General features: G+C 42.2%; 1 protein-coding gene across 3 annotated transcripts in view; it reads left to right on the top strand.

Annotated features, from left to right (window-relative positions):
• Positions 1-27905, top strand: part of NPHP3 (nephrocystin 3) — a 42984-nt gene that overhangs the window by 14168 nt on the left and 911 nt on the right. For all 3 annotated transcript variants that reach the window (XM_072153459.1, XM_072153460.1, XM_072153461.1), the window contains exons 10-27: positions 481-645; positions 8802-8905; positions 10043-10157; positions 11103-11246; positions 12289-12386; positions 13011-13113; positions 13302-13384; positions 13485-13623; positions 15261-15425; positions 15580-15677; positions 16851-16973; positions 17096-17285; positions 18622-18863; positions 19060-19135; positions 19544-19671; positions 21762-22002; positions 24254-24379; positions 27501-27616. In XM_072153459.1, the coding sequence (XP_072009560.1) occupies positions 481-645; positions 8802-8905; positions 10043-10157; positions 11103-11246; positions 12289-12386; positions 13011-13113; positions 13302-13384; positions 13485-13623; positions 15261-15425; positions 15580-15677; positions 16851-16973; positions 17096-17285; positions 18622-18863; positions 19060-19135; positions 19544-19671; positions 21762-22002; positions 24254-24379; positions 27501-27616 (2456 nt within the window). The remainder of the gene's footprint in view (positions 1-480; positions 646-8801; positions 8906-10042; positions 10158-11102; positions 11247-12288; positions 12387-13010; positions 13114-13301; positions 13385-13484; positions 13624-15260; positions 15426-15579; positions 15678-16850; positions 16974-17095; positions 17286-18621; positions 18864-19059; positions 19136-19543; positions 19672-21761; positions 22003-24253; positions 24380-27500; positions 27617-27905) is intronic.

Genomic DNA, 27905 nt, shown 5'->3' with positions numbered 1-27905 from the left:
ATCCCTTGTTTGAGACTGTGAAGGCTAGGAAAAGCCAGTTTTTTGGCAGATATGTGCAGATGAAAATGAGCAAGGAACGGTACCGCAGGTCTTTTATTCCTTTTGTCATTGCACTTAATAATAAGGAACTTGCAGGTGTGTGTTTGGGCTCTGGGTAGGGGGGGGGGGGTATTTTATGCTTGACTGTTTATTGTGTATTAAGTTTTTTTTGTAATGTTTTTATATCACTGAAGTCTAAAATATTTAGATTAATAAGTGATTAATAAGGTTTTAATTTAATGATTTTGGTGCTAGATAACCTCTTTAAGTCTATTGGTAGAACATCATGAAGGATGCTTATCATTGAGTTTAGATCTGTAATGTTCAATGTTCTATCCGGCATAATAAAAAATAGTTTTAAATTACCGTAGCCAAAGTTAACTTGAAATGTTAAGGAATGGACTTGCAATGTCCTGGTAATTGCATTTTTTTTCTTGGCAGGATTTGTTGGGTGTTGAGATCTCTGACCCTGATACCAAAGATGATCCAGCAGTTCAAGAAGATGATGACTTTGGGGATGTTTTATGGGATGTTCATGATGAGCAAGAGCAAATGGAGGCTTTTCAGCATGCATCTCGCTCTATGTGTGAGTTAGGATTTGACAAAGTAAGTAGAAATGGTGTAAAGGTTTAAAAGGGAACATGTCACATGGCTTTTTCTCATTAAACCTGTCACTGTGATAGGCCAGATAATGTCTTGAGCAATGCTATTTCTTGGCAATGGCTCCAAGTTGTGAATAATAACTCTTAACCCCTTAAGGACGCAGGGTTTTTTCGCTCATTTCTCGCTCTCCACCTTCAAAAATCCATAACTTTTTCATTTTTACGTGTACAGACCTATGTGAGGGCTTGTTTTGTGCGTAACAAATTTTACTTTCCCGTAATGTTATTTATTTTAACATGCCATGTACTGTGAAGCTGAAATTTTTTTGCCATCTTCTGAAGCTAATAACGTTTTCATATTTTGGCGCACAGAGCTGTGTGAGGTGTAATTTTTTGTGAAATGAGCTGACGTTCTCATTGCTACCATTTTGAGGTCTGTGCGACATTTTGATAATTTTTTATTCCATTTTTTATGTGATGTAAAAAGGTGTAAAAGTCGCATTTCGGACATTTGGGCGCCATTTCCCGTCTCGGAGGTCACCGCCGGCCGTAACCGTTTTTATATTTTGATAGATCGGGCATTTTGGGACGCGGCGATACCTAATGTGTCTGTGATTTTTACTGTTTATCAGAGGTCGCACTAACATTTTTCCAGAAGGGTAAAAATACTCCTCTCACCATTTTTGAGGAGTATTTTTACCCGAGGAGGAGTATGAAAATTTCGGTAATACACAGCGCACAGCGCACACGACACTACACGCACACACACTACACGCACACACACAGAACACAGCACACACTACACGCACACACACAGAACACAGCACACACTACACGCACACACAGCACACACTCCACTACACTACACACAGCACACACTCCACTACACTACACACAGCACACACTCCACTACACTACACACAGCACACACTCCACTACACTACACACAGCACACACTCCACTACACTACACACAGCACACACTCCACTACACTACACACACTCCACACTCCACTACACTACACACACTCCACTACACTACACACAGCACACACTCCACTACACTACACACAGCACACACTCCACTACACTACACACACTCCACTACACTACACACAGCACACACTCCACTCCACTACACACAGCACACACTCCACTCCACTACACACAGCACACACTCCACTACACTACACACAGCACACACTCCACTACACTACACACAGCACACACTCCACTACACTACACACAGCACACACTCCACTACACTACACACAGCACACACTCCACTACACTACACACAGCACACACTCCACTCCACTACACACAGCACACACTCCACTCCACTACACACAGCACACACTCCACTCCACTACACACAGCACACACTCCACTCCACTACACACAGCACACACTCCACTACACTACACACAGCACACACTCCACTACACTACACACACACACTACACACAGCACACACTCCACTCACACACAGAACACAGCACACACTCCACTCACACACAGAACACAGCACACACTCCACTCACACACAGAACACAGCACACACTCCACTACACTACACACAGCACACACTCCACTACACTCCACACAGCACACACTCCACTACACTACACACAGCACACACTCCACTACACTCCACACAGCACACACTCCACTACACTCCACACAGCACACACTCCACTACACTCCACACAGCACACACTCCACTACACTACACACAGCACACACTCCACTACACTACACACAGCACACACTCCACTACACTACACACAGCACACACTCCACTACACTACACACAGCACACACTCCACTACACTACACACAGCACACACTCCACTACACTACACACAGCACACACTCCACTACACACAGCACACACTCCACTCCACTACACACAGCACACACTCCACTCCACTACACACAGCACACACAGAACACAGCACACACTCCACTCCACTACACACAGCACACACAGAACACAGCACACACTCCACTCCACTACACACAGCACACACTCCACTCCACTACACACAGCACACACTCCACTCCACTCCACACAGCACACACTCCACTACACTACACACAGCACACACTCCACTACACTACACACAGCACACACTCCACTACACTACACACAGCACACACTCCACTACACTACACACAGCACACACTCCACTACACTACACACAGCACACACTCCACTCCACTACACACAGCACACACTCCACTACACTACACACAGCACACACTCCACTCCACTACACACAGCACACACTCCACTCCACTCCACTACACACAGCACACACTCCACTCCACTACACACAGCACACACTCCACTACACTACACTCACACACAGAACACAGCACACACTCCACTCCACTACACTACACACAGCACACACTCCACTACACTACACACAGCACACACTCCACTCCACTACACACAGCACACACTCCACTCCACTACACACAGCACACACTCCACTCCACTACACACAGCACACACTCCACTCCACTCCACTACACACAGCACACACTCCACTCCACTCCACACACTACACACAGCACACACTCCACTCCACTCCACTACACACAGCACACACTCCACTCCACTCCACACACTACACACAGCACACACTCCACTCCACTCCACACACTACACACAGCACACACTCCACTCCACTACACACAGCACACACTCCACTACACTACACACAGCACACACTCCACTACACTACACACAGCACACACTCCACTACACACAGCACACACTCCACTCCACTACACACAGCACACACTCCACTACACTACACACAGCACACACTCCACTACACTACACACAGCACACACTCCACTCCACTACACACAGCACACACTCCACTACACTACACACAGCACACACTCCACTACACTACACACAGCACACACTCCACTCCACTACACACAGCACACACTCCACTACACTACACACAGCACACACTCCACTACACACAGCACACACTCCACTCCACTACACACAGCACACACTCCACTCCACTACACACAGCACACACAGAACACAGCACACACTCCACTCCACTACACACAGCACACACAGAACACAGCACACACTCCACTCCACTACACACAGCACACACTCCACTCCACTACACACAGCACACACTCCACTCCACTCCACACAGCACACACTCCACTACACTACACACAGCACACACTCCACTACACTACACACAGCACACACTCCACTACACTACACACAGCACACACTCCACTCCACTACACACAGCACACACTCCACTCCACTCCACTACACACAGCACACACTCCACTCCACTCCACTACACACAGCACACACTCCACTCCACTACACACAGCACACACTCCACTACACTACACTCACACACAGAACACAGCACACACTCCACTCCACACAGCACACACTCCACTACACTACACACAGCACACACTCCACTACACTACACACAGCACACACTCCACTCCACTACACACAGCACACACTCCACTCCACTACACACAGCACACACTCCACTCCACTACACACAGCACACACTCCACTCCACTCCACTACACACAGCACACACTCCACTACACTCCACTACACACAGCACACACTCCACTACACTACACACAGCACACACTCCACTACACTACACACAGCACACACTCCACTCCACTCCACACACTCCACTCCACTACACACTCCACTACACACAGCACACACTCCACACCACTACACAGCACACACAGAACACAGCACACACTCCACTACACACAGCACACACTCCACTCCACACACTACACACAGCACACACTCCACTCCACTCCACACACTACACACAGCACACACTCCACTCCACTCCACACACTACACACAGCACACACTCCACTCCACTCCACACACTACACACAGCACACACTCCACTCCACACACTACACACAGCACACACTCCACTCCACTCCACACACTACACACAGCACACACTCCACTCCACTCCACACACTACACACAGCACACACTCCACTACACACAGCACACACTCCACTACACTACACACAGCACACACTCCACTACACTACACACAGCACACACTCCACTACACTACACACAGCACACACTCCACTACACTACACACAGCACACACTCCACTCCACTACACACAGCACACACTCCACTCCACTACACACAGCACACACTCCACTCCACTACACACAGCACACACTCCACTCCACTACACACAGCACACACTCCACTCCACTACACACAGCACACACTCCACTCCACTACACACAGCACACACTCCACTCCACTACACACAGCACACACTCCACTCCACTACACACAGCACACACTCCACTCCACTACACACAGCACACACTCCACTCCACTACACACAGCACACACTCCACTCCACTACACACAGCACACACTCCACTCCACTACACACAGCACACACTCCACTCCACTACACACAGCACACACTCCACTCCACTACACACAGCACACACTCCACTCCACTACACACAGCACACACTCCACTCCACTACACACAGCACACACTCCACTACACTACACACAGCACACACTCCACTACACTACACACAGCACACACTCCACTACACTACACACAGCACACACTCCACTACACTACACACAGCACACACTCCACTACACTACACACAGCACACACTCCACTACACTACACACAGCACACACTCCACTACACTACACACAGCACACACTCCACTACACTACACACAGCACACACTCCACTACACTACACACAGCACACACTCCACTACACTACACACAGCACACACTCCACTACACTACACACAGCACACACTCCACTACACTACACACAGCACACACTCCACTACACTACACACAGCACACACTCCACTACACTACACACAGCACACACTCCACTACACTACACACAGCACACACTCCACTACACTACACACAGCACACACTCCACTACACTACACACAGCACACACTCCACTACACTACACACAGCACACACTCCACTACACTACACACAGCACACACTCCACTACACTACACACAGCACACACTCCACTACACTACACACAGCACACACTCCACTACACTACACACAGCACACACTCCACTACACTACACACAGCACACACTCCACTACACTACACACAGCACACACTCCACTCCACTACACACAGCACACACTCCACTCCACTACACACAGCACACACTCCACTACACTACACACAGCACACACTCCACTACACTACACACAGCACACACTCCACACCACTACACACAGCACACACTCCACACCACTACACACAGCACACACTCCACTCCACTACACACAGCACACACTCCACTACACTACACACAGCACACACTCCACTACACTACACACAGCACACACTCCACTACACTACACACAGCACACACTCCACTCCACTACACTACACACAGCACACACAGAACACAGCACACACTCCACTCCACTACACACAGCACACACTCCACTACACACAGCACACACTCCACTACACTACACACAGCACACAGTCCACTACACTACACACAGCACACACTCCACTCACACACAGAACACAGCACACACTCCACTCACACACAGAACACAGCACACACTCCACTCACACACAGAACACAGCACACACTCCACTCACACACAGAACACAGCACACACTCCACTCACACACAGAACACAGCACACACTCCACTCCACTACACTACACACAGCACACACTCCACTACACTACACACAGCACACACTCCACTACACTACACTACACACAGCACACACTCCACTCCACTCCACACACTCCACTCCACTACACACTCCACTACACACAGCACACACTCCACACCACTACACAGCACACACAGAACACAGCACACACTCCACTCACACACAGAACACAGCACACACTCCACTCCACTACACTACACACAGCACACACTCCACTCCACTACACTACACACAGCACACACTCCACTCCACTACACTACACACAGCACACACTCCACTCCACTACACACACTCCACTCCACTACACACACTCCACTCCACTACATACAGCACACACTCCACTCCACTACACACAGCACACACTCCACACCACTACACAGCACACACAGAACACTGCACACACTCACCCGGCCTTGCTCTGAAGTCCCGACATAAACACAGCCAGCTGCGGGCAGGTAGGGAGATGGAGCAGGACAGGGAGCAGCAGCCCCGCTGTCCACAGGTCTCCCGGGGCCTGCGCTCTCGCTCCGGAGCGCTGATGACACTGATCACTGTGTCACGTGTCGCGCTGAGCGGCCCGGCGCGCGCTGTGATCGCGCGACATTTACCTCTTTTGCAGCGCGCGCCGAACCGCTCAGCCTGCGCGCTGCAAGGAATAATTGCCAAGCGTAACTTTACGCATGGCAATTATTTTGGGGGGTAATGGCGCCTCATCACGCGTCTATGACGCGTGGTGAGGCGTTAATGCGACCTCTGCTGTTTATTATGTTTTATATCAGTTCTAGCGAAAGGGGGGTGATTTGAATTTTTTATATTTTATTAAATTTTTTTATTTTTTAAACTTTTTTTTTTTTTTCTTTTTCTTTTTTCACTGTTTCTTAGACCATCCAGGGTACATTACCCCTAGATGGTCAGATCGCTCCTACCATATACTGCAATACTTCTGTATTGATAAGGAAAAAACGGGGTCGAAGTAGTAAGACGCGCTACATCCAAAGTGGAATATTGAGGGTTTTAATTTTAGAATGTGACTACGCGTTTCAACGCCGTAATGGCGTCTTCATCAGGTCAAACACTGTAAAATTACATAATACAAGACAAAAACAGAAAACAGAACATGTCATGGTTAGTAATTAGTAATTAGTAAGCATGAAGGCATACGATTTGGTACAAACAATGGTTAAAACAATGGTAAAAACAATGGTAAAAAAGGGGGGAATATAATGTAGAGGTAATGGAAAATAAATAAATAATTAAATTAAATCAATGATGGTCATGATGAACAAATGAAAAGTTGATTGATTGATTGGTTAGATAATTGATTCACCAAGTGTTATTATATGTAATATAAAGCCTCTATTAAAGTGTTATATAGTATATATGTAATATGTAATATTATTATTAAATGTAATATAAAGCCTCTATTAAATAAAATAATAAAAGCCTCTATGGATGAGTGGATAAACAGGCAAATGGTTAGTGACAGATGAAAAGATGATGAAAGGTGGAATGTGGTCGCAAAAGAGGTACCTGCAGGGAGTCCTGCTGTTTGTGTGGCAGGTTCTGTGCTGCCTAAGTGTCCGTTCCTGGTGAGGGAGGAAAGGGTACGATGAGGCTGGTGAGGTTTTTCGGAATGGAGAGGTATTTAGAACCGTGCAGGTTAGGTCCGGGCGCGTCTTACTACTTCGACCCCGTTTTTTCCTTATCACTGCACATTTGATCTGGATCCCCATCCAGCTCTGGGGTCTGACGCTGCAACTCCACCCTAACACACACCCCCCTTCCCCCCCCCCCTTTTTTGTGCACACATTTTGGCGCCTGGCTCTAAAAAATCCCCCACTATTTTCTCTTCCTTCTCAATACTTCTGTATAGCAATATATGGCATTTTTGCAGCTCATTCATTACAATGAGCCACTGGCTCTTTCAAGTGCTCTGAAACTGCTCTTTCAAGTGCCCTGAAGGACACTGCACACTCTTAGTTTTCTTCCTATATCTCTGATCTCCCCCTTTTAGTGTTTCCTTTTGTGGATCATTCGCTTCTCCTCTTCCTCTCATTGTTGGGGATCCTCAGGGCTCAGTCCTCAAGCTATAATTGCTTTTGTTGACAGTAGTACTGATCTAAAGAACCAACAAGACCGTTGGGAAGATATTTCTTTCAGCCATCACTTAATTTTCTATGTATATGCCATATTTTTCGGACTATAAGACGCTCCTTACTATAAGAAACCCCACAGATTTAGTCATCCAAAAAAAGGTGTAAAAGTGTTAAAATGAAGCTTTTTTTTATACAAAACCCTTTGTTGACTCTGGATTTTGTCTATAATGCTTTTTCTTTTGTTTTTTTTTTCTTTTAGTATTATGATCGCTTGAATGATTTAGTAGCTGCTCCTGCACCTATACCGCCACTACTTATATCTGGAGGACCGGGTTCTGGGAAAACTCTTCTCCTCTCAAAGTGGTATTTGACCTTCAAAGCTTTTTTAGTATTTTTCTTTTATGTGTAGGGATATATAAGTCTGCATTTAGATCTCGTAGGTGGGGTCGTGTAAATCTGCATTCATATCTCGTGTTTGCCATTTGTAAGGATACAATGTCCTTACAATTTATGGTACAGACGTATTCCACTATATGCTATACAGTGGTATACGTCACCCAGTGCCTCCCCCCACCCCTAAATGTGGGGGTAGAAGTGAACATTGGGGTGTTTTCCCAATCTTTTTATGAACAGTGACATAACTGGAGACATATTGGCTCAGCGGAGGCCGGGGGATGCAGTACTTCAAAACCCACCCCTAAACGAGTTCAATGGTCTTAAATGAGCATACACATCGCTCAGCAGGAGGCAGCAGGGCATAGGTTGCTACATCTTTCATTCTGCTTTTTGTACAGTATATGATGTATACTGGGCAGACAGAGGCAAAAACTATGCCTACCTCTGCCATTAAAAGTGAGCAAGTGTATGTGTACTTAGCATATACATAAAATGTGGTTTAAACCTAGCCTAAAACTGACACCAGACACCAGCTGACAAAGACATTTTATGTACAAACGGAAATAAACAATATTTACAATAAACGCTGTTGAGAATGAAAAAGAGCCTGCTACGCTTCCAAACAATACATTGATCCTCTTGGTATGTGTTCAGATACCATGGACTCTACAGAAAGTACAGTGACTGGCACAAATGTGGTGAGAACATCTCCTTAAGGAGAACATGTCAGGGACATTTGGGGGACTAAACTAAATACAGGTCCTTTATGGATATGAGGTTTAGTGTTCCAAACCCCCCACTTTGGTCCCAAGCGTTCTGGACCGTCTCCCACACAATGGGCCACATTTAGTAAGTAGTTGGGCCAATATTCTGGCATAGACTGCACATAAATAAATTCGCAAACTGCTGGCACATGTATTTATGAACTGTTTCCACCAGTATTGTGTAAGAGAAGTCCTTGTTTTCTTATTGAGCGTTCACTCATATTTGAACAGGTCAGAAGATTAAGTATTCACCTGTCAGCACAACCAGTTTTCTGAACTTATGACATCTGTATCCATTTCAGCAGTTCATGTTCCCAATAATAATTGTCTATTTGTGCAGGATTCAACTACAGCAGAAGCTTTCACCCAACACTCTTATGTTGTATCACTTTGTTGGGAAACCAATGTCAACCAGCTCGGAGCCAGCTTTGATCATAAAGCGACTCACTCTTAAGGTAATGTTCCCTATACCACTGACTTAGGGTGTGAAAGATAAACATCACAACGATGGTCATTGGTCAGTATAGTGTTCTCTCTTGTCATAGGAATGCTTAAAGGGGTATTCCAGGAATCGGCATAATTCATATACAAGTGGGCACTCAAAATATAAGCTAATGTGTAATTAGTTGTTATTTAAAATTTTGCTCCCCTTAGCAGAAAATGCTGGTGACATAGACTGTAATGGAGAATTAAAATGCTACTGGCCCTTTAATCAGTCCGTTAGTTTCCTCCGCGCGGTCCGTCGCAGAAAAGAAGATGGCCGCTGGTCACATGTCCACATCACATGTCCTGTACCTGCCTGCACAGGGTCATGTGATCACCACTACATTTGGCTGTAGTCGGTTGGTTGCAGTGCATCCAGTATGGTCAGTGTTGTGGTGATGGCAGTTACACATCATTACTATGGTAACAGAGCAAGAAAACCTGTTATATCATCACTGGGAGCAGAGCATAAGTGGTAGGAGGAGTTACTGAGAACTAAAGGATCATGGGACTTGTACTTTCCAGTGGCGGCCATCTTAGTGATAACTCCACCTACTTTAGAGAGGCCATAAATTTTGTAAATCATAAAATCATATTATTTTAGCTCCGTTTTGTGACTAATGACATTGAGTATTGTTGTATTCATTTATTTATATCATCATGGGTTTTTGTGTAAGACGTTCATATTCCCGGAATACCCCTTTAAGGGTTCTACATTTGATACATTTCTGAACAGATAATGAAAAAAAAGGAAAAATCTGGATTATTATGGTGACATCACACATGGAAGCCATGTGTGCAGCTGTGTAAAGTAGACTCTAAATCTGCTATGGTCCTATGTGAACTCTTATGGTATTTGCCTTTTATGTGTAATATTCTTAATGTTATGTAGATATGATCTCAATTTTTCCTCTTAGCTAATGCAACACTCCTGGTCAGTGTCCTCATTTTCCATGGACCCTGGCAAGTTCCTGGAAGAATTTCCTCACTGGCTTGAGAAACTTTCCAGCCGCTATCAAGGAAACATCATCATTATAATTGACTCCATTGATCAAATCGAGGTTTGCAAGAATACCATCTTTTTTGTGTGATTGTGTGCTGTTGGGGTTAATGTGAAAATTTACAGCCTAGGGGGTGCCACTGATATGAGATCAAAAAGTCAAATTGATAGAGCTCAGTATTAATGAATTAAGGCTTCCAAGGAACATCTCACCACCTCTGTAGTGGAATAAAGAGGGATTTCTAAATTTTTAGTATGCTAACTCCTCTCGATGTCTCCAGGTAATTGTTCACACACGGAAGCCAGATACCCACACGACTACCCACCTTCTTCTGCATCTTCTTGGAAACTAGGTTGGAGAAATGCATGCGCACCTCATAGATTTCCAAATAGAGGAAAACTGTATTTTAATCTAGTAACACACAAATAAGTTAAAATATATGCGCATTTATATGCATCCAACTCTTGCAACCACCCATTCAGCTGATCCAGGGTGCATATGATAATGTGGTAAATATGGTTATATGTGATAATATAATAATTCCATATCACTACTTGCAGAAATTAAAATCTAGCATTAGATTCTGTAGAAAAGTGTTAAAATTAGCAACCAATCAGGTACAGGTTATTATGCATAACTTTTCTAGTTTTCTATTTTCACTTATTAGCTGATATAATACTTTTGGGGTGTTAGTACATCTTTTATTGGGGTATATTTGTGGAGAAATTTGGCAGGATCTGCTCTGCGTTTAGCTTCATATCCTTTAAGAGGGAACACACACCAGTATGTCAGTGTGCGTGGTTTACAAACCTTCAGCCCAGTGGTAAAGTCATATTTCATGTGTAAAATGCAGTAATGGGCGCCTGCTTGGTCTTCAAGGCAAAGTTTTACTTCAGACACTGATAGATCTCACCCATTAATGAGTGTAACATGTAAGGGCAAAGAAGACAAGGAAAAAGTTCCCTGTCTTTTCGCAATGGGTAGTTGTGCAAAACTACACAAAATGTATATTTTAGTAAAGTATTAAACTAATAAAACTCAAAGATCAATACTATATAATAAGAAAAGTGAAAAGTGTAATAAGGATTTATATGTTTTCCAGCAATCTGAAAAACACATGAAATGGCTGATCGATCCCTTACCGGTAAATGTTCGTGTAATCGTCTCCGTAAATGTTGAAACTTGTCCCCAAGCATGGAGGTAAGTTCCTTGACTATAATGTATATTATCACTTACTTAATACTAGATATCACTCCTCAAAATCTATTATAGTATCCGTATTATATCCTCCTTTCCTATTTTATGTTCAGTTATGTTTCATTAGTGATTAAAAAGAATAAAGGGATATGCATCCGCATAAATACATTCATAAAATGGCTGAACATAATTGCTATCTCCAGTTCACTGCTGCCCAGGTGCAGATTCTGCCCGGGTACCTGCTGTATTTTACTTCCTTGTGTGTCAGGAGTTGTGTGTTTTGTTAAATTGTGGTCCCAATATACTGCTGGAAGTAGGAGAATGGTAACACCTTGTTCTTCAGGTCTGTGGAATCCAGCAAAAAATGTTTTTTTTACATTTTTTACACAGATGCTTTTCTATTTATAGGGTCTTGTGATGAGCGTCCGTCATAGACCTGAAGTGTTTCTTTTCTCTATGAGAAACAGTAGAATTCCCATGCAGTAGATTGATAGAGAATCTTATCTTAGCTTTGGAATCTGTTGAAAAATAAAACATGTATTGGCTGCCTTTGCTCATACATTTTCTATAGCCGAGGCATTTAGAAGATAACAACCTTTGTTATATTATATATGTGATTGACTACAGGTTGTGGCCAACTCTCCATCTGGATCCACTGAACCCAAAGGATGTGAAATCTCTTATCAATGTTGAATGCAGTGCAACTAGTATTTCGTTATCTAAAGAACAGGTATATTTTCCTATCTTTTACTTATTGGATCAAGTGTTTTATTTCCTGTTCCTCTAAATGTTCATAATCTGGTTACATCCTTTACTATTACAGATTGCCCAACTTGTCTACATAATGTCTAGTGATTCAGTAGGACTATGGAGCATTTCTTGCTGCGGTGATGCTATATCTTTTGTAATTTTTCCCAGGAGAGAAAACTGGAAAGACATTGTCGGTCTGCTACAACCTGCAATCCTCTATACGTAACTTTGTTGGCTAGAATACTGATCTGGTGAGTTAAAATACAGCTACATCTTACAGCGCAGGGTGCGCTGGCACCCTGGCTTTTGAAATTCAAGAAGTAAAAAATATAAATTCTGTCTTGTGTACAGGGCAGGGAATATGGGGGACGTGTCTGATGTCCTGCAGCTTTGTCTACACTGTCAAGATACAGTTTCGTTGTATCGACTTGCCCTTCACACAGTGCAGGAATTTCTATCAACTGCAAGAGACAAGGAGCTCATGAGAGAGGTGAGAACCCAAATGTTTGGAGCTCAAGCCAGAAATCATTTCTTGTGTGTAGTTTGTAATGTCAGGGTACAAACACAACACAAAAACTCTTTTACTATATGTTTGTACTAAACATTAATAGAACCTGCCATGCAAATGAACCCACCCAAAATAAAGACTTCATTAAAAAAATATGATTAAAAAGCATTGCCCTTATCCCAAATTGGCTCATTTTCATGGCAATGTTAAAAAGAAAATCCGTTTGTAAACTTACATGCAAGTCACCTGAGTCCAATGTCACTACGTGAGTCCAATAAGGCCTTGCATAATCATGGGTTACGTGCATTGCCCTGTCTCCTTGTACCTGATTGACAGGTCTCACTACTACTGAATATGCCGCCATGTGGAACATTGAAAGAGAGCTCTGTTACATCATTGGCCACTTAATGTCATGTGACCAGGGTGATGTCATCTAAGGTCCTGTTACAGTACAGCCCACCCCATCTATGTATCTGATGACAAGGAATCAAAGCAGCCCCCAAGGCGAGGAGTAGAAATCCGTGGAGGCAGCTGTGATCATACCATGATAACACCATGTTATCAGATACATACATGGGGTAGATGTTGCAAAGTTAACTGGGTAAAGGACCTTAGAAGACATCACCCTGGTCACATGACATGCTGAGAAGAGGCATAGGACATGGGGAGGAGTAGATGGGAAGTGCTGGCTGATGCCAAATAATATAAGATAAGATAAAGTTGATTTAGGTGGATGTAAAGGAAACTATTTTTAGCTAAAAGAAGGGTGTCGGTAAGTTAATAGCACTCTATGGGAACCTGTCACTAGCTGTATATGTTCAGATGTGGTGACAGGTTCCCTTTTAAGATCCTTATGGGATAAGAGTGAGACTTTATGTGTAGATTAATATGTGACAGCGTGTTGCTAAATTTAGTTGCTTGGTAAACCAAGCAGCGGTTGTTGTAACGTCTTAAGATATACCACATTTATCATTTTATCATGTAGGCCTGCTAAAGCATGAGTTGCAGGCAGTAGCAGGGGTGCAGCTTAGGTCAAGGTGGCTTTGCTGGTCTCTATATAGAGACAGAAGCTGGCAGTAACGGTGAACTGGAGCACGGAGAGAAGCGAGTATAACAGTATATTCATACCAGATAATTTTCATGGACTTTCTTTTCATATTATTGATCAGCACTTATTCCATGCAATCTCTGCCTGTTCTAGGGCTGTTAGGTCTGGTTCACATTGCATTTCCCTCATTGAAGTTAATTGGAGGTTGTCGTGTCTTTTTTCCACGAGAGGCATTGTGCGCATGCAGGAAAAAGAAGCCACATGCCCTATGTTCTGAGTGCAATCCAGACAGATACCGCTCAGAATATAGGGTATGTCGGGGAAAATCTATGTTGGAAAACCCAACAACAGAATTTTGATCAGATTTTGGACCAGAAACTTGGGTTAAATCCCCTTGTAGTTATGCATAGTTCCTGCTAGTATTAATATTTTACTACTTGTTCTCTTTGTTTTCTGCTCCCTTTTGGACTTTTCTATCTGGGTAAGTACATGCTATGGTAAAGAATGGGAAAGAGTCTCTGTACTAGTTTAGTGGTTGACCATATTAATACTCTTTTTCACCTGACTGTAGGTCCTCTGTCTGATCAGCGTAAGCCACAATGGAGTGAGTGAATGTGAACTGATGGAACTCTGTACTGGGTTGACGTGGCCAATATTGACATTTTTGGTACACCATCTTTTTAGGATGGTTATACTCCGATATAGCTGTGGACTCCTTCAATTTCAGCATCTCCAGGTATGTTAGAACACCTCATGAGTCTTCATGGAAATCTTGATCCTTAGAGTCTCTGGAGAAATACAAAGTTGCATGTGATATTTTGTATATTAGTTCGAAAGATTATTGTCTGTATTCTTGGGAAATATTATTGCCATCTCCTTTCTCTCCCCAGGCGTGGGAAGCTGTGAGACTGGAGTATATGCAAGGAGGACACAATATTGTATCTGAGTACAGAGAGAAACTCATACAATACTTCACTTCACAGCTAAGGTAAAGGTTTACATTACTAATACAAATGCCGTTAACGACATTTGTCGTTAAACTTGGTGCGGTTTTGCGTTTTCTTTAAAAAGGGTTTCTTACATTCTAGAGGTGGTAAATACTACATACTAGCAACTTCTGAAGCAGGATAGGAAAATAAATGTGGAGACACATGGCAGTGCAGTATTGTAGATTATAGGCTCCATATTTAGGAGCCATGTAACTTTTAAATGTTTCGCTTTGATTAGTCCAAAAATTGCCTTTTGTGTTTATAGCTTTGGATGTGTATCTAATACCTTTCAATAGCTCTTGTGATGTGTGATAATTTTGTCTATTACTTTAATTATCTATGCCCCACAGTTTGCTATCCTCCTCAGTTTGCTTGTTGTGGCAGTAGCTGTCTCCCCTGGCTTATGTATGTGAGACTGTAGCTTGTTTACTCAATAAACTGGAAAGATTGTAATTGCTGGAGGGGTAGGGCTGCTGCTCCCTGCTCACTCTGCACATGCTCTCTGTGTGTAGCTAGTAGTAGTGCCTTGTTTCTGCAGATCTGTAGATGCAAAAATCTCCAGCAAAGAGTAGAGGTAGAAGATCTCCCCTGTTCCCAGTCCATGATGGTACATAACTTTCTCTGTCTCTCTCTGCAACTATACCCTACACCAGTGGTGGCGAACCTATGGCACGGGTGCCAGAGGTGGCACTCGGAGCCCTCTCTTTGGGCACCCAGGCCATTGCCCAGCACAATGGTCAGCATTCAGGACTCAAGACCTGAATCAGGGAGGTGTGGACAGAGCTTGATTATCATTGTAGCCTCTTCTCCGGACTCATGATTCATCCTGTTAAGAGGACTTTAGAGGGAATCTACAATAACAATCCAAATTTCTCCTTCTTACTCCTGTATTGGGGTCCTCAGGGCGCCGATACGTTTGAAACTTGTGAATTACTTTAAATTGTCATTTGGCACTTTGTGAAAATATCTGGCTTTTGCTTGTAGTTTTGGCACTCAGTGCCTAGAAGGTTCGCCATCACTGCCCTACACTCTTCACCCCTCACACCAGCCTCTGCTCTTCTGACACCATCTTCACAGCAGGAAAGCTGTTAACTTTTCGTGCTCACACTAATGTAACATGGATTACGATCCCCACTTTGACCTTTTTTCTTTATTTTTTTTCCTAATTCTAGTCGGGAAAGAGTGACTTGGAGAAGTGCGGATGAGCTCACATGGCTATTCCAGCAACAAGGGGAAAAGCAGAAACTTCATCTTTGTCTAATGAACCTGTTTGTTTCTCAGAATCTTTACAAAAGGTAGGTTTGTCAGAGAACAATCATTTTCTGTAAAGTGTTCTTCATTGTGTGACTTGTTTGATTTGAGTTTTGCAACTCGTGCTTTATGAAACAAGTTTTACATCTGTTTTCTTTATCCACAGGGGGCACTTTGCTGAATTGCTCAATTACTGGCAACTTGTTGGGAAAGACAAGAACTCAATGGCCACTGAATACTTTGATGCTTTGAAGCAATATGAAAAAAGCTGTGAAGGAGAGGAGAGCATGACCTGTTTGGCAGACCTCTATGAAACGCTTGGGCGTTTCCTTAAAGACTTGGGTCTACTTAGTCAGGTCTCTTGCTTATTGCCTTTAAAAAGATTTGTTAAACAAGTAATAGTTGTAATGTTACTCAAATATTCCTCTTTGGACAGTTACTTACTGTAATTGTCAGCCTCTGAATCACCAACCATGAAGTACTGTTTCACAGTGTGACCAGAGTACAGTGGACGGGACTCCAAGCATCATAGTGATATATGATGAAAGGAGTCCATGCTTTCCTGCAAAAAAGCAGCACCAAACTGAGAACAAGATCACACCATATATCACTGTGATGCACAGAATCTCGCCCTCTTTACTGTCCATGAAACCGGATGGTGCAAGGTCCTTGATTTATGGACTGAAAACACTAGTGTACATCTGCCCTTAGAAATGTGCGAATGGTGCCTTTAAATCTCCTTTGCAGAGTGGTTTGTCTATACAGGGTTTGGTATTGATTTGACCTCATCAAAACTGATTTGACCTCAGTTGGACATTTATTCATATATTTTTAGAAGGAACAGGAGAGGGAAAACCAAGAGTAAGAAGAATAAAAATACAAGTATTCTGTATAGCTGGCATATCAGGAGGTGATCTTTTTAAAAGGCTCTCCTGGTCTGTTAGATGAATGCAATTTAGAATTTTTTTTTTTATAAATGTAAGTAAATGTGCTTACAAAGTCCATGTGGATGATCTCAAGCATAACAGTTCCTCACAATGCGCAGCCATCAATCAACACCAAAGGGAAGGGATTGTGGAAAATTTTGCAAACAGGACTTACCATGCTTTAGGCTGCCCACTCACGGAAGTGGTTTTTAAGTCCCTTTCGCAGTATCTAGTGACTTTACTGAGCATGATTGATATAAAAGACTCCTTTGCTACGCATTGAAGGTCCGGGCCTTAAGCAGCATTCACAAGATTGAAATGCAATTTGAATGCAAAGGGGAGCTGCTTGGTCTAATGGTGTATGCATTTCCACTGAAACGTATGCAATTGGGAACAAGCACCACATGTTTTGCATGTAAACAGTGGAACATACATAAAAGATAGGGCCAGGCTTCTATTCGAATGCCACTTTGAACATGGCCAAAAGTTTAATTAAAGTTGTATTTGTGGCCTTTTCATTGTGGCTCTTAAGGTTTACATACCCAATCTCTATTCAGTTCATAGGTTCTTGGTAAACAAAAAATACAAAGATGTAGCCAAATTTGTATTTGTTGCCTGTTCTGGTTCTGTCCATGTATCTTTTTCAGCTTGGTTGGAAAATGTTTTCATGAGTTCTATGCTGGGTATAATGATTTACACAATCTTGTATTCCTCTTTGCAGTTCTAGGTTGTAGTACTACAGTCTTATGCTTGTTTTAATGTGTAGGCTGTGACCCCTCTCCAACGTTCATTAGAGATCAGAGAGACTGCCCTAGATCCGGATCACCCCAGTGTAGCTCAGTCTCTGCACCAGCTGGCGGGAGTCTATGTACAATCCAAGAAATTTGGAAATGCTGAGCAGCTTTATAAACAAGCTCTAGAAATAAGTGAAAATGCTTATGGTAGTGAACACCTGAGAGTAGCCTGGGAGCTTGACGCATTAGCCGTGTTGTACCAGAAGCAAAACAAGTAAGACATCTGACTAATATACCTGACACACGTGCAATGAATTATATCATGCTCCATACTATTGCATGAGGTAGAGCTTACTAACACACGCATGCATTAATGTAACAAATCACAGACCCTATGTAACATCCCAGAAAATTCCACTCATTTTCACTGATGACGCAGTGACGTGTATAACTATTTCTGTTGTTCACAGATATGAGCAAGCTGAACAACTGAGGAAGAGATCCTTCAGAATCCGCCAGAAAGTGGCAAGAAGGAAAGGGAGTGTGGTAATGTTACTCTTCCATTATTCTTCATGAAAGTGAATCTAGGAAGGAGCTGTTACTTTACACAACATATTATTATAGCTAGATGTATGTATTTCGCACCTGTAATGAGGCATTTAAAAAAACATTGTCAATATGTGCTTTTTGGCTCACGTTTATGGTTTACAAAGGGCAGATCCAGCATAGCTCAGAGGCCATACTCACTCAAAATGAGTCTTCCCCCCAGACCATTAATTATTGGCTGGACATTACTAAATATCTTTGACCAATTATAGAGAGTACTGTGGAGCAGTACTGTAGCTGCACAGTTTTCTTTTTACTTATCTTTCACAGTGCTGCCAGAAAACAATGTTTCATGTGTGTTATATTCCACTGTTATTATAAAAGGGCTGTTTTCCATATTCGGTTTAGTATGGATTTGCTCTATTGAGGCGTCGGGCTCTTCAGCTGGAGGAACTGACACTGGGCAAAGATACTTCCGATAATGCAAGGACCCTGAACGAACTGGGAGTTCTATATTATTTGCAGAACAACCTAGAGTAAGTACGGAAAACTGACTAAAGTTTATCAATCATTTATCTCTCACCATGATTTATTTTGACTGTGTATTGGATATTTAATTTTTTCTGATTTATAGAAAACTAGCTATTAGTTGTGTTTTAATTCAGAAAACCCATTACTTCATGTTGAGTTCATGGAAACAATAAGAATATTTCATTTTCCATTATTCCGATATATAGCTTTAATTTATTTGGCATTGCTGAACATTGAAATTCCATAGTGCTGTTGCCCCTATTTCGATTCTGAGCCCAGTGTTATACATACATATTATACATTAGTGAGCTCTGGTATAATGTGCTAGAGAAGTGCATCAGATCAGAATATAATATCACAGCGGTTGCTTCTGGAAGAGGTTGACTCTCTCTTTATATTGTGATATTTAGAACAGTCTGTAGTTGTTCTATGGATGACCAATTGCAGACTACAATAATACAGTTTCTTGAAGCTGGCCTATTCCTGGAAAAATTTTGCTTGCATTTTCATATAAAGGGGTTATCCAAAATATGTTAACCCATGACCTATCAGTGGAGATCCGATATTCATTTTATTTGGAGCTGAGCTGCAGTTACAATAAGGCTGGCCCATACACAGGGCTGTTGTGATGGCTCTGTTTTCTGAATTGATGTAGCACTCAAATTACCTGATCAGTGGGGGCTCTAAGTGTTGGGCCCCAGCTTATCCTGTGGATGAGCCATCTATATCAATATTTTGGAAAACCAATTAAATTAGATATGTATAGAATATCTAGTGCCCAATGGGGGGAAATGTATGATGAGCTGTCGCATTGTGTGGCAGCTTTTGACTTTCCCCCTTTCATGCATGTCATACCATATAAAAGGGAACCTGTCATCAGGGAAGTAAATTTTGCCAGAAGACAGGTTTGAATATCCTATGTACAGAGAATGTGGGCACTAAAATAGAAACTGTCTCAGATTGTTACCAAATATACAAACAATATATTTAATTCAATTGGCTTATATCGATACCATAATAAACAACAATAGTTAAAGACCAGTGTTTAAAACAGTAATTAAAAAACTAATGTATAACACAAGAAATCTGCATATCTTTTCTGGATGTGATATAGTCCAAAAAATATTATTATTTGTTCTCCAATGAGTAATTGACCTTTGTGTTCATACATAGAAGGAGATAAAATTATACATAAACTAAAACATAAAACCTTTTTCAAGGTGCCTTCGTAAAATTCTTATGGAGGAAAGAACGGACAGAGAAAAATCGTCACAGATGTTTAATGTGTGAGCTCTATGTCTGTTAAATAGCACATGTGCATTGGTTGAATATCCTATGGCATGTCGATTTCAAAAATGCCTTTGTCAGTAATATGAATAAATCCAGTGCTTCTATTATCTGGCCCCCTGCCAGAGGCATGTGCTGAGTCCTGGGAAAGGGGGGGGGGGGGGGAGGACCAAATGGCACAAGGTGTCTTCACCTCATTCCCTCTCTCTACCTCATCCTCTTCCCTGCTCCCTGAGTGAGGAGGAGGAGTAGTTAAGGAGAAGATGACTGCCCCCTTCCTGGGACTTGGTACATCTTGCTGGCAGTGAGCCAGGTAATGTGAAATAATTGGAAACGCACTGGATTTATTCATATTGCTGACAAAGGCATTTTTGAAGTGAACATGCCATAGATGATTGTAACCTGTCTGCAGGTAAAAAAATGACCTCCCTGATTACAGTTTCCCTTAAATTTGCTGGAAAACAGGACCAGACCTGTGGAAATTTAGCATGTTGGTACGTTTCCCTCACCTAAGCAGTTGAATGAACAGTTGGTGACCAAGCATCTTTTACATCCAATTAGAGTCTCACCTGTGAAAATCTGGCATTTTTTTTTCTGTTTTTCATAGATCTTCTCAAATTGTAGTCAATGAGTGATCCACGAGTGAAAACTGTATAATGGACTGTGTGTACGTTGTGTCCTAGTCTGAACTGTGTAGCATTCTGTGTAGCCTATCAACTAAAGACTTAGTCTAATGTATATGGCCACCTGTGTTAAACATTTCTTTTTGCATTTACTACTTTTTGTTTTTGTATTTTTATCTTTGTAGAACAGCAGAAATGTTCCTTAAGCGATCATTAGAAATGAGAGAACGTGTGCTTGGTCCAGAACATCCTGACTGTGCCCAGTCCTTGAACAATCTAGCCGCTCTATATAATGAGAAAAAGCAATATGACAAAGCAGAGGAACTATACGAGAGAGCTTTAGACATCAGGAGGAGGGCTCTGTCTCCAGACCACCCATCCCTGGCTTATACTGTGAAGCATCTGGCTGTACTCTACAAAAGAAAAGTATGTTTTTGTATTTTCCAGTATACATAGAAGTCCCTTAAAGGGGTTGTCTAAAGTATAGAAGTTATCCCTTATCCACAGGACAGGGAATAACAAGGTGATCATTATGAGACCCTCTGCTGGGACCCCAGCCGATCACGAGAACAAGACCTGCATGATCTGAAGAACAGGGATCCAGTTCTCACTATGGAAGTGCCGGAGATAGCTGAGCTCAGTGCTCACTTAGGCACTGAGTCAGTGAATGGAGCAACGGGTCACATAATCAGCCTGCTGCTCCATCTATTAGCGTGTATGGGAACCCTTGTTTCTAGATCACAGGGGTGCTTGTTCTTATTATAATTGGTGTCCCAGCAGTTAAACGCACATCGATCACCTTGTTATCCCCTATCAACAATTGTGGGACAAACCAATTAAAACAGGTCAAGGCTTAAATCGGTTTGCCCATGAAAGAAAATTCTCAACTTTCAGTCCTCTAGTGATGTTTACACTGTAAAAATGATTTTAACCCCCTTACTTTACCTTTTTACTCCTATCAGTCAGCGATTGTCAGTGTAAAATTCCACAGTGTGGACGGGGACTCTCTAAGCCAGGGGTCTCAAACTCGCGGCCCAACATTTTGCGGCCCCCACCTGGAAAAGCACCGCCCGCCGTGTATTCACGGCGGCGGTCGGGTCGCGCTGCATGGAGAGGGCTCACGGGCTGAGCCCTCTCCATAGCCGGTAAGTCTTTGCTGCATATTGCAGCAAAGGCTTACTGGTAACACCCGCGATCGGTGCTAGCACCGATCGCGGGTGTTTTTACAGCGTAGGCTGCCGGCAAAGCTGCGACAGCCTCAAACAGATAGCGGCGCATGGGCGCCGCCATCTTACCTGGGACCGCCGCTCCCCGTGACGTCATCGGGGGGCGGCGATCCGTCTCCATGGTAGCCTCGGGTCTTCCGAAGACCCGAGGCTATTTCGTTTTAACCCCTTCATTACAATGTGCTGATAGCACATTGTAATGAATGAGGAGGAAAATCCCCTTATACTGCCATACTGTAGTATGGCAGTATATGATAGGATCGATCAGACAACCTAGGGTTAAAGAACCCTAGGGAGTCTGAAAAATAGTATAAATAAAAATAAAAAAAAGTTTTTTAAAAAAAAATTAGAATAAAAAAAAATTAAATTTCAAATCACCCCCCTTTCCCTAGAACTGACATAAATATAAATAAACAGTAAAAATCATAAACACATTAGGTATCGACGCGTCCGAAAATGCCCGATCTATCAAAATATAATAACGTTTTTTACAATGCGTTTTACCCCGTTACGGAAAATAGCGCCCAAAGTCGAAAATGGCACTTTTTTGCCATTTTGAAAAATATAAAAAAATCTATAAAAAGTGATCAAAAGGTCGTACAGTCCTAAAAATGATATCATTGAACATATTATCAAATTTCGCACTGAGCCCCTGACTGGGCTCAGTGCGGTAGGAGCTTGGGACCCCTCGGTGCACAGGACGCGTTCATAGAGAAAACACGTCTCCCAGCTCGGGGCTTTCCTTGCGCTGGGAGACGCCATGACATTTGAATCTGAATAATGATATTTTGTAAGCGCATTTTGTGTGGAAAACTTGATGCGGCCTAGCCTTACCCAGAATCTACCTCCAGCGGCCCCCAGGTAAATTGAGTTTGAGACCCCTGATTTACATTATGAACATTCTACTTGTATTGGACACGTAGAAAGAGAGATAAAACAGATCAGAGATGATGAGATCCAAGAGGTGCATATTACACAGCCATAATATACACCATTAGCTCTGCTATATGCCTCCTTCCCCCACCCCTGGATAAAGACCTTATCTCTCTGTAGCTTGCAGCTTCACTCTCCTCATGATGTGTTGTTTGCCGACAGGAACTCTCTGTGTGAGCTCTTCCTGGAATGCAAGGGTGGGGGCTGTAGGCAGAGAGGAGCTCAGCTCAGTGTCCTCCCGACCCAAGGTCAGAAGATGTGTTATTTTGTTATCCTGAGTATATTTAAGAATCTTGTCTTTGTGGGAATACCCCTTTTAAGCTGTCTATATCTCTACTTGGGACAATTGGGGTATCATTATAAACTAGCAGGCACACTAATAAAGCTATCTAATGTTTATGTCCAGTCTTATTGTGAATGAATAGGTGAGATCTTTATTTTTTCACGTGAAAATACAATTATTTATTGGCAATAGTTTTTTTTACATCTATTGTTTTGTTTTAAATTTTCTCCCCCAGGGGAAGCTTGATAAAGCGGTACCCCTCTATGAGCTGGCTGTGGAGATCCGTCAGAAGTCCTTTGGCCCAAAACACCCGAGTGTTGCTACTGCTTTAGTGAATCTTGCTGTATTGTACTGTCAAATGGTAAGAACTTTGTAGTTACTTTACTTAACCCCTACGGGACGCAGCCTCTTTTGGCCTTAAGGACGCGGCCCCATTCTTCAAATCTGACCTGTGTCACTATAAGTGGTTATAGTTTTGGAACGCTATGAGATATCCAGGGGATTTTGAGATTGTTTTCTCGTGACACATTGTACTTCAAATTAGTTTAAAAATTTGGATGAAATCTTTTGTGTTTAGTTATGAAAAAAAACAAAATTTGGCAAAAATTTGGAAAAATTCTTTATTTTCAACGTTCTAAATTCTCTACTTTTGATGCAGATAGTCATAGCTCCCAAATAAAATCATAACTTACATTTCCCAAGTGTCTGCTTTATGCTGGCATGGTTTTTTAAGATTCCACATATTTTACTAGAATGTTCTGAGGCTCAGAATTTGGGTATCATTTTTCACATTTTTTGTAAAATCACCAAAACCTGTATTTAGATGGACCTGCTCAACTTCTAATTGACACTGAGAGGCCTAAATAATAGCTAGACTTGTAAATTACCGCATTGTGGAAACTACACCCCTCAACGTATGAAAAACCACTTTTAAGAAGTTTGTTAACGTTTTACGTGTTTTATAGGGGTTAAAACAAAATGGAGGTGCAGTCTCCAATTTGTAATATTTTTTCACAATACACCCATTTTGGGTGGAAAATTAAACATTTACAATGGATTAAATGAATAAAGGCTCCACAAAGTTTGTTACCCAATCTCTCCCGAGTACACGGATACCCCATATGTGGTGGTAACCTGCTGTATGGGCGCACGGCCGGGCATAGAAGGGAAGGAGGCGCCATCCACATCAGATTTGCTATGTCACATTGTACAGGCTATCATTTTTTTCTTTTTTTTATTGTGGACCTATAGGGGCTTATTTCTTTTGCCACATGAGATGCACTTTTCTGGTACGTAATTTGGGGGAATCTATAGGCTAATTGGTGAGATTTTATTAACTCTTTGTTGGTGGAGGAAATGAAAATCATCACTTTTCAGGAAGATTTTTATGGTTTTTTTTTTTGGCTGTTTACCATACCATAAAAATAGTATATTATTTTTATTCTATGGGTCGCCACGATTACAAAAATACCTCATTTATATAGATTTTTTATTTTTTTCCCATTTTTATTGCATAAAAAGTAATTTGGCAAAAATGTTGTTAATTTTAGCATCACCGTCTTTCATATGCATAACTTTTTTATTTTTCGCCTCACAAATCTGTTTAAGGGCTTATTTTTTGCGAGAAGGATTGTTCTTTTTAGTGGTCTTATTTTAGAGTGCATAACATTTTTTAAATCCCTTTTTAGAGCATTTTTATAGGGTATTAATTGAAAATGATCTTTTTTCTGGAGATTTTTTTTGTTTTGTTTTTTACGGGGTTCACTTTGCGGATCTAATAATGATTCTGTTTTATTATACAGATTGTTACGGACGCAGGGATACCAAATATGTGGGGGTTTTGTGTATTTTATTCAATTGTACTGAATAAAAACCAATTTGGAGAAAATCTTATTCATTTTAGCATCACCATCTTTTCATATGCATAACTTTTTTATTTTTCGGCTGACAAATCTGGTTAGGGGCTTATTTTTTGCGAGAAGAGTTGTTCTTTTTAGTGGGCTTATTTTGGAGTGCATAACATTTTTTAAATTACTTTTTAGAGCATTTTTTTATAGGGTATTAATTAAAAATTATCTTTTTTCGGAACGTTTTTGCGTTTTTTTTCTACGGCGTGTACCGTGCGGGTCCAGTAACGATTCTGTTTTATTATACAGATTGTTACGGACGCGGCAATACCAAATATGCGGGGTTTTTTGTGTTTTTGTGTTTTTTATACTTTATTAAGTGTTTTTATGGGAAAGTGACATTTTAGGGGCTTATATTTTTATGTATTTATTTTTTATTTATTATAATGTGTAGTGTTAAGTGTTTTTGCATATTTTTACTTATACATACTTGAACTTGAACCAGTGATGCTCTGATCACTGGTTTAAGTTCAATACACTGCTCTACAATACTATTTTATTGTAGAGCAGTGTAAACTGTCTGAGCAAGCTTGCGCATGCTCAGACAGTTTACAGTCAGACCCGGAAGGGGTCTGGCTGCCATGGAGACCGGGCAGCTCCGGGGCACATGCCAGTCCTCGGAGCTGCCCAGAAGTGGATCGGATCCCCCGGTAAGCGGCACGGGGGATCCGATCCACAGCGCAAACACCCTTACACGCCGCGGTCATGTTTGACCGCGGCGTGTAAGGGGTTAACACCCGCGATCGGAGCCGGCTCCGATCGCGGGTGTTAGCGCAGGCTGTCAGCTGTACTAGACAGCTGACAGCCGCTGCTTCTGGTACCGGCTCCGTTCGTGAGCCGGTGCCAGAAGCAGGACGTTATAGAACGTCCCCGTGCGCTAAGCATCTAGCCCCGGGGACGTACTATAACGTCCTGGTGCGCCTAGGGGTTAAGGGGAATCTGTTATTTGGAGCATGTGACTGTGATGACTATTGGCAGGATTGTAAAGTTGAAATTTACAGTTCTAATAAGACTTTTGTTTTATAACCGTTATGGTACAATAATAGGTATTAGCTAGAACATAAAAAATATTGGATTACAACAAACACTAGGTGGAAATAAACCGTTTTCAACAAACAATGTACTGAATAATAATTGTTTAGTGAGTCCATGAATTTGTTCTTAGAAACGGTATTGCCTCCTTCACCACCTCAAGTCTGCACTGACCTGGTTGGAGGGATTGGCATATATTAGCAGGCGTTGGAACTGAGAGACGCTCAGGTGATATAAGTTGTTTTTTTAACAAGATTGCGGATGTCCTGGGAGATGACAGCGAGGTCATCCCCTGACAGACGTAGCGAGCGAGTAAGTTTGGAACATCTAACATTAGTAAATCTGATGGTAGATGTCCTTTAAGTTCTGCACTCTTCCCACTAATCTACTACCCACTAACAATATGAGACATTACAGAGCAATAACCTAGATGAACAGAAAGGAGTGAGGTATGAAAATAACTTTTCAAATGTTACTTTGTGAGAATGAAACTGCATATCCTGTATAATAGTCTTTATTATGTTACCTGTTCTTATCATTCAGAAAAAGCAATCAGAAGCCTTGCCTCTATATGAGCGTGCCATGAAGATTTATGAAGACAGTCTTGGTCGAATGCACCCCAGAGTTGGAGAAACCCTGAAAAACCTTGCTTTGTTAAGGTAATGCTACTGTTATTTTATGTATTTTTCGGTTGGGTTTCTGTACAAAACTTCTGTACAATAAAATTATTTGAGTCCATCACCTTATGACAAAGACATCAAGTATAAACCAATATACAAAAAAATGAACCCTTTATTGAATAAGTATCAGAAAATCTAAAATACATAAATACAAGGAAAGTCAGGGAAATGAAAATGACTACTGCATATGATGTGGGCCTGTAAAATGGCACAACTGGAAAGAATTCCCTGCACTTATATGTGTAAAAGCTATACATGTAGATATAGT

This window comes from Engystomops pustulosus, chromosome 5, assembly GCF_040894005.1.
Source record: "Engystomops pustulosus chromosome 5, aEngPut4.maternal, whole genome shotgun sequence".
NCBI classification, from domain to species: domain Eukaryota; kingdom Metazoa; phylum Chordata; class Amphibia; order Anura; family Leptodactylidae; genus Engystomops; species Engystomops pustulosus.
This window is presented reverse-complemented; position numbering and strand designations above follow the sequence as displayed.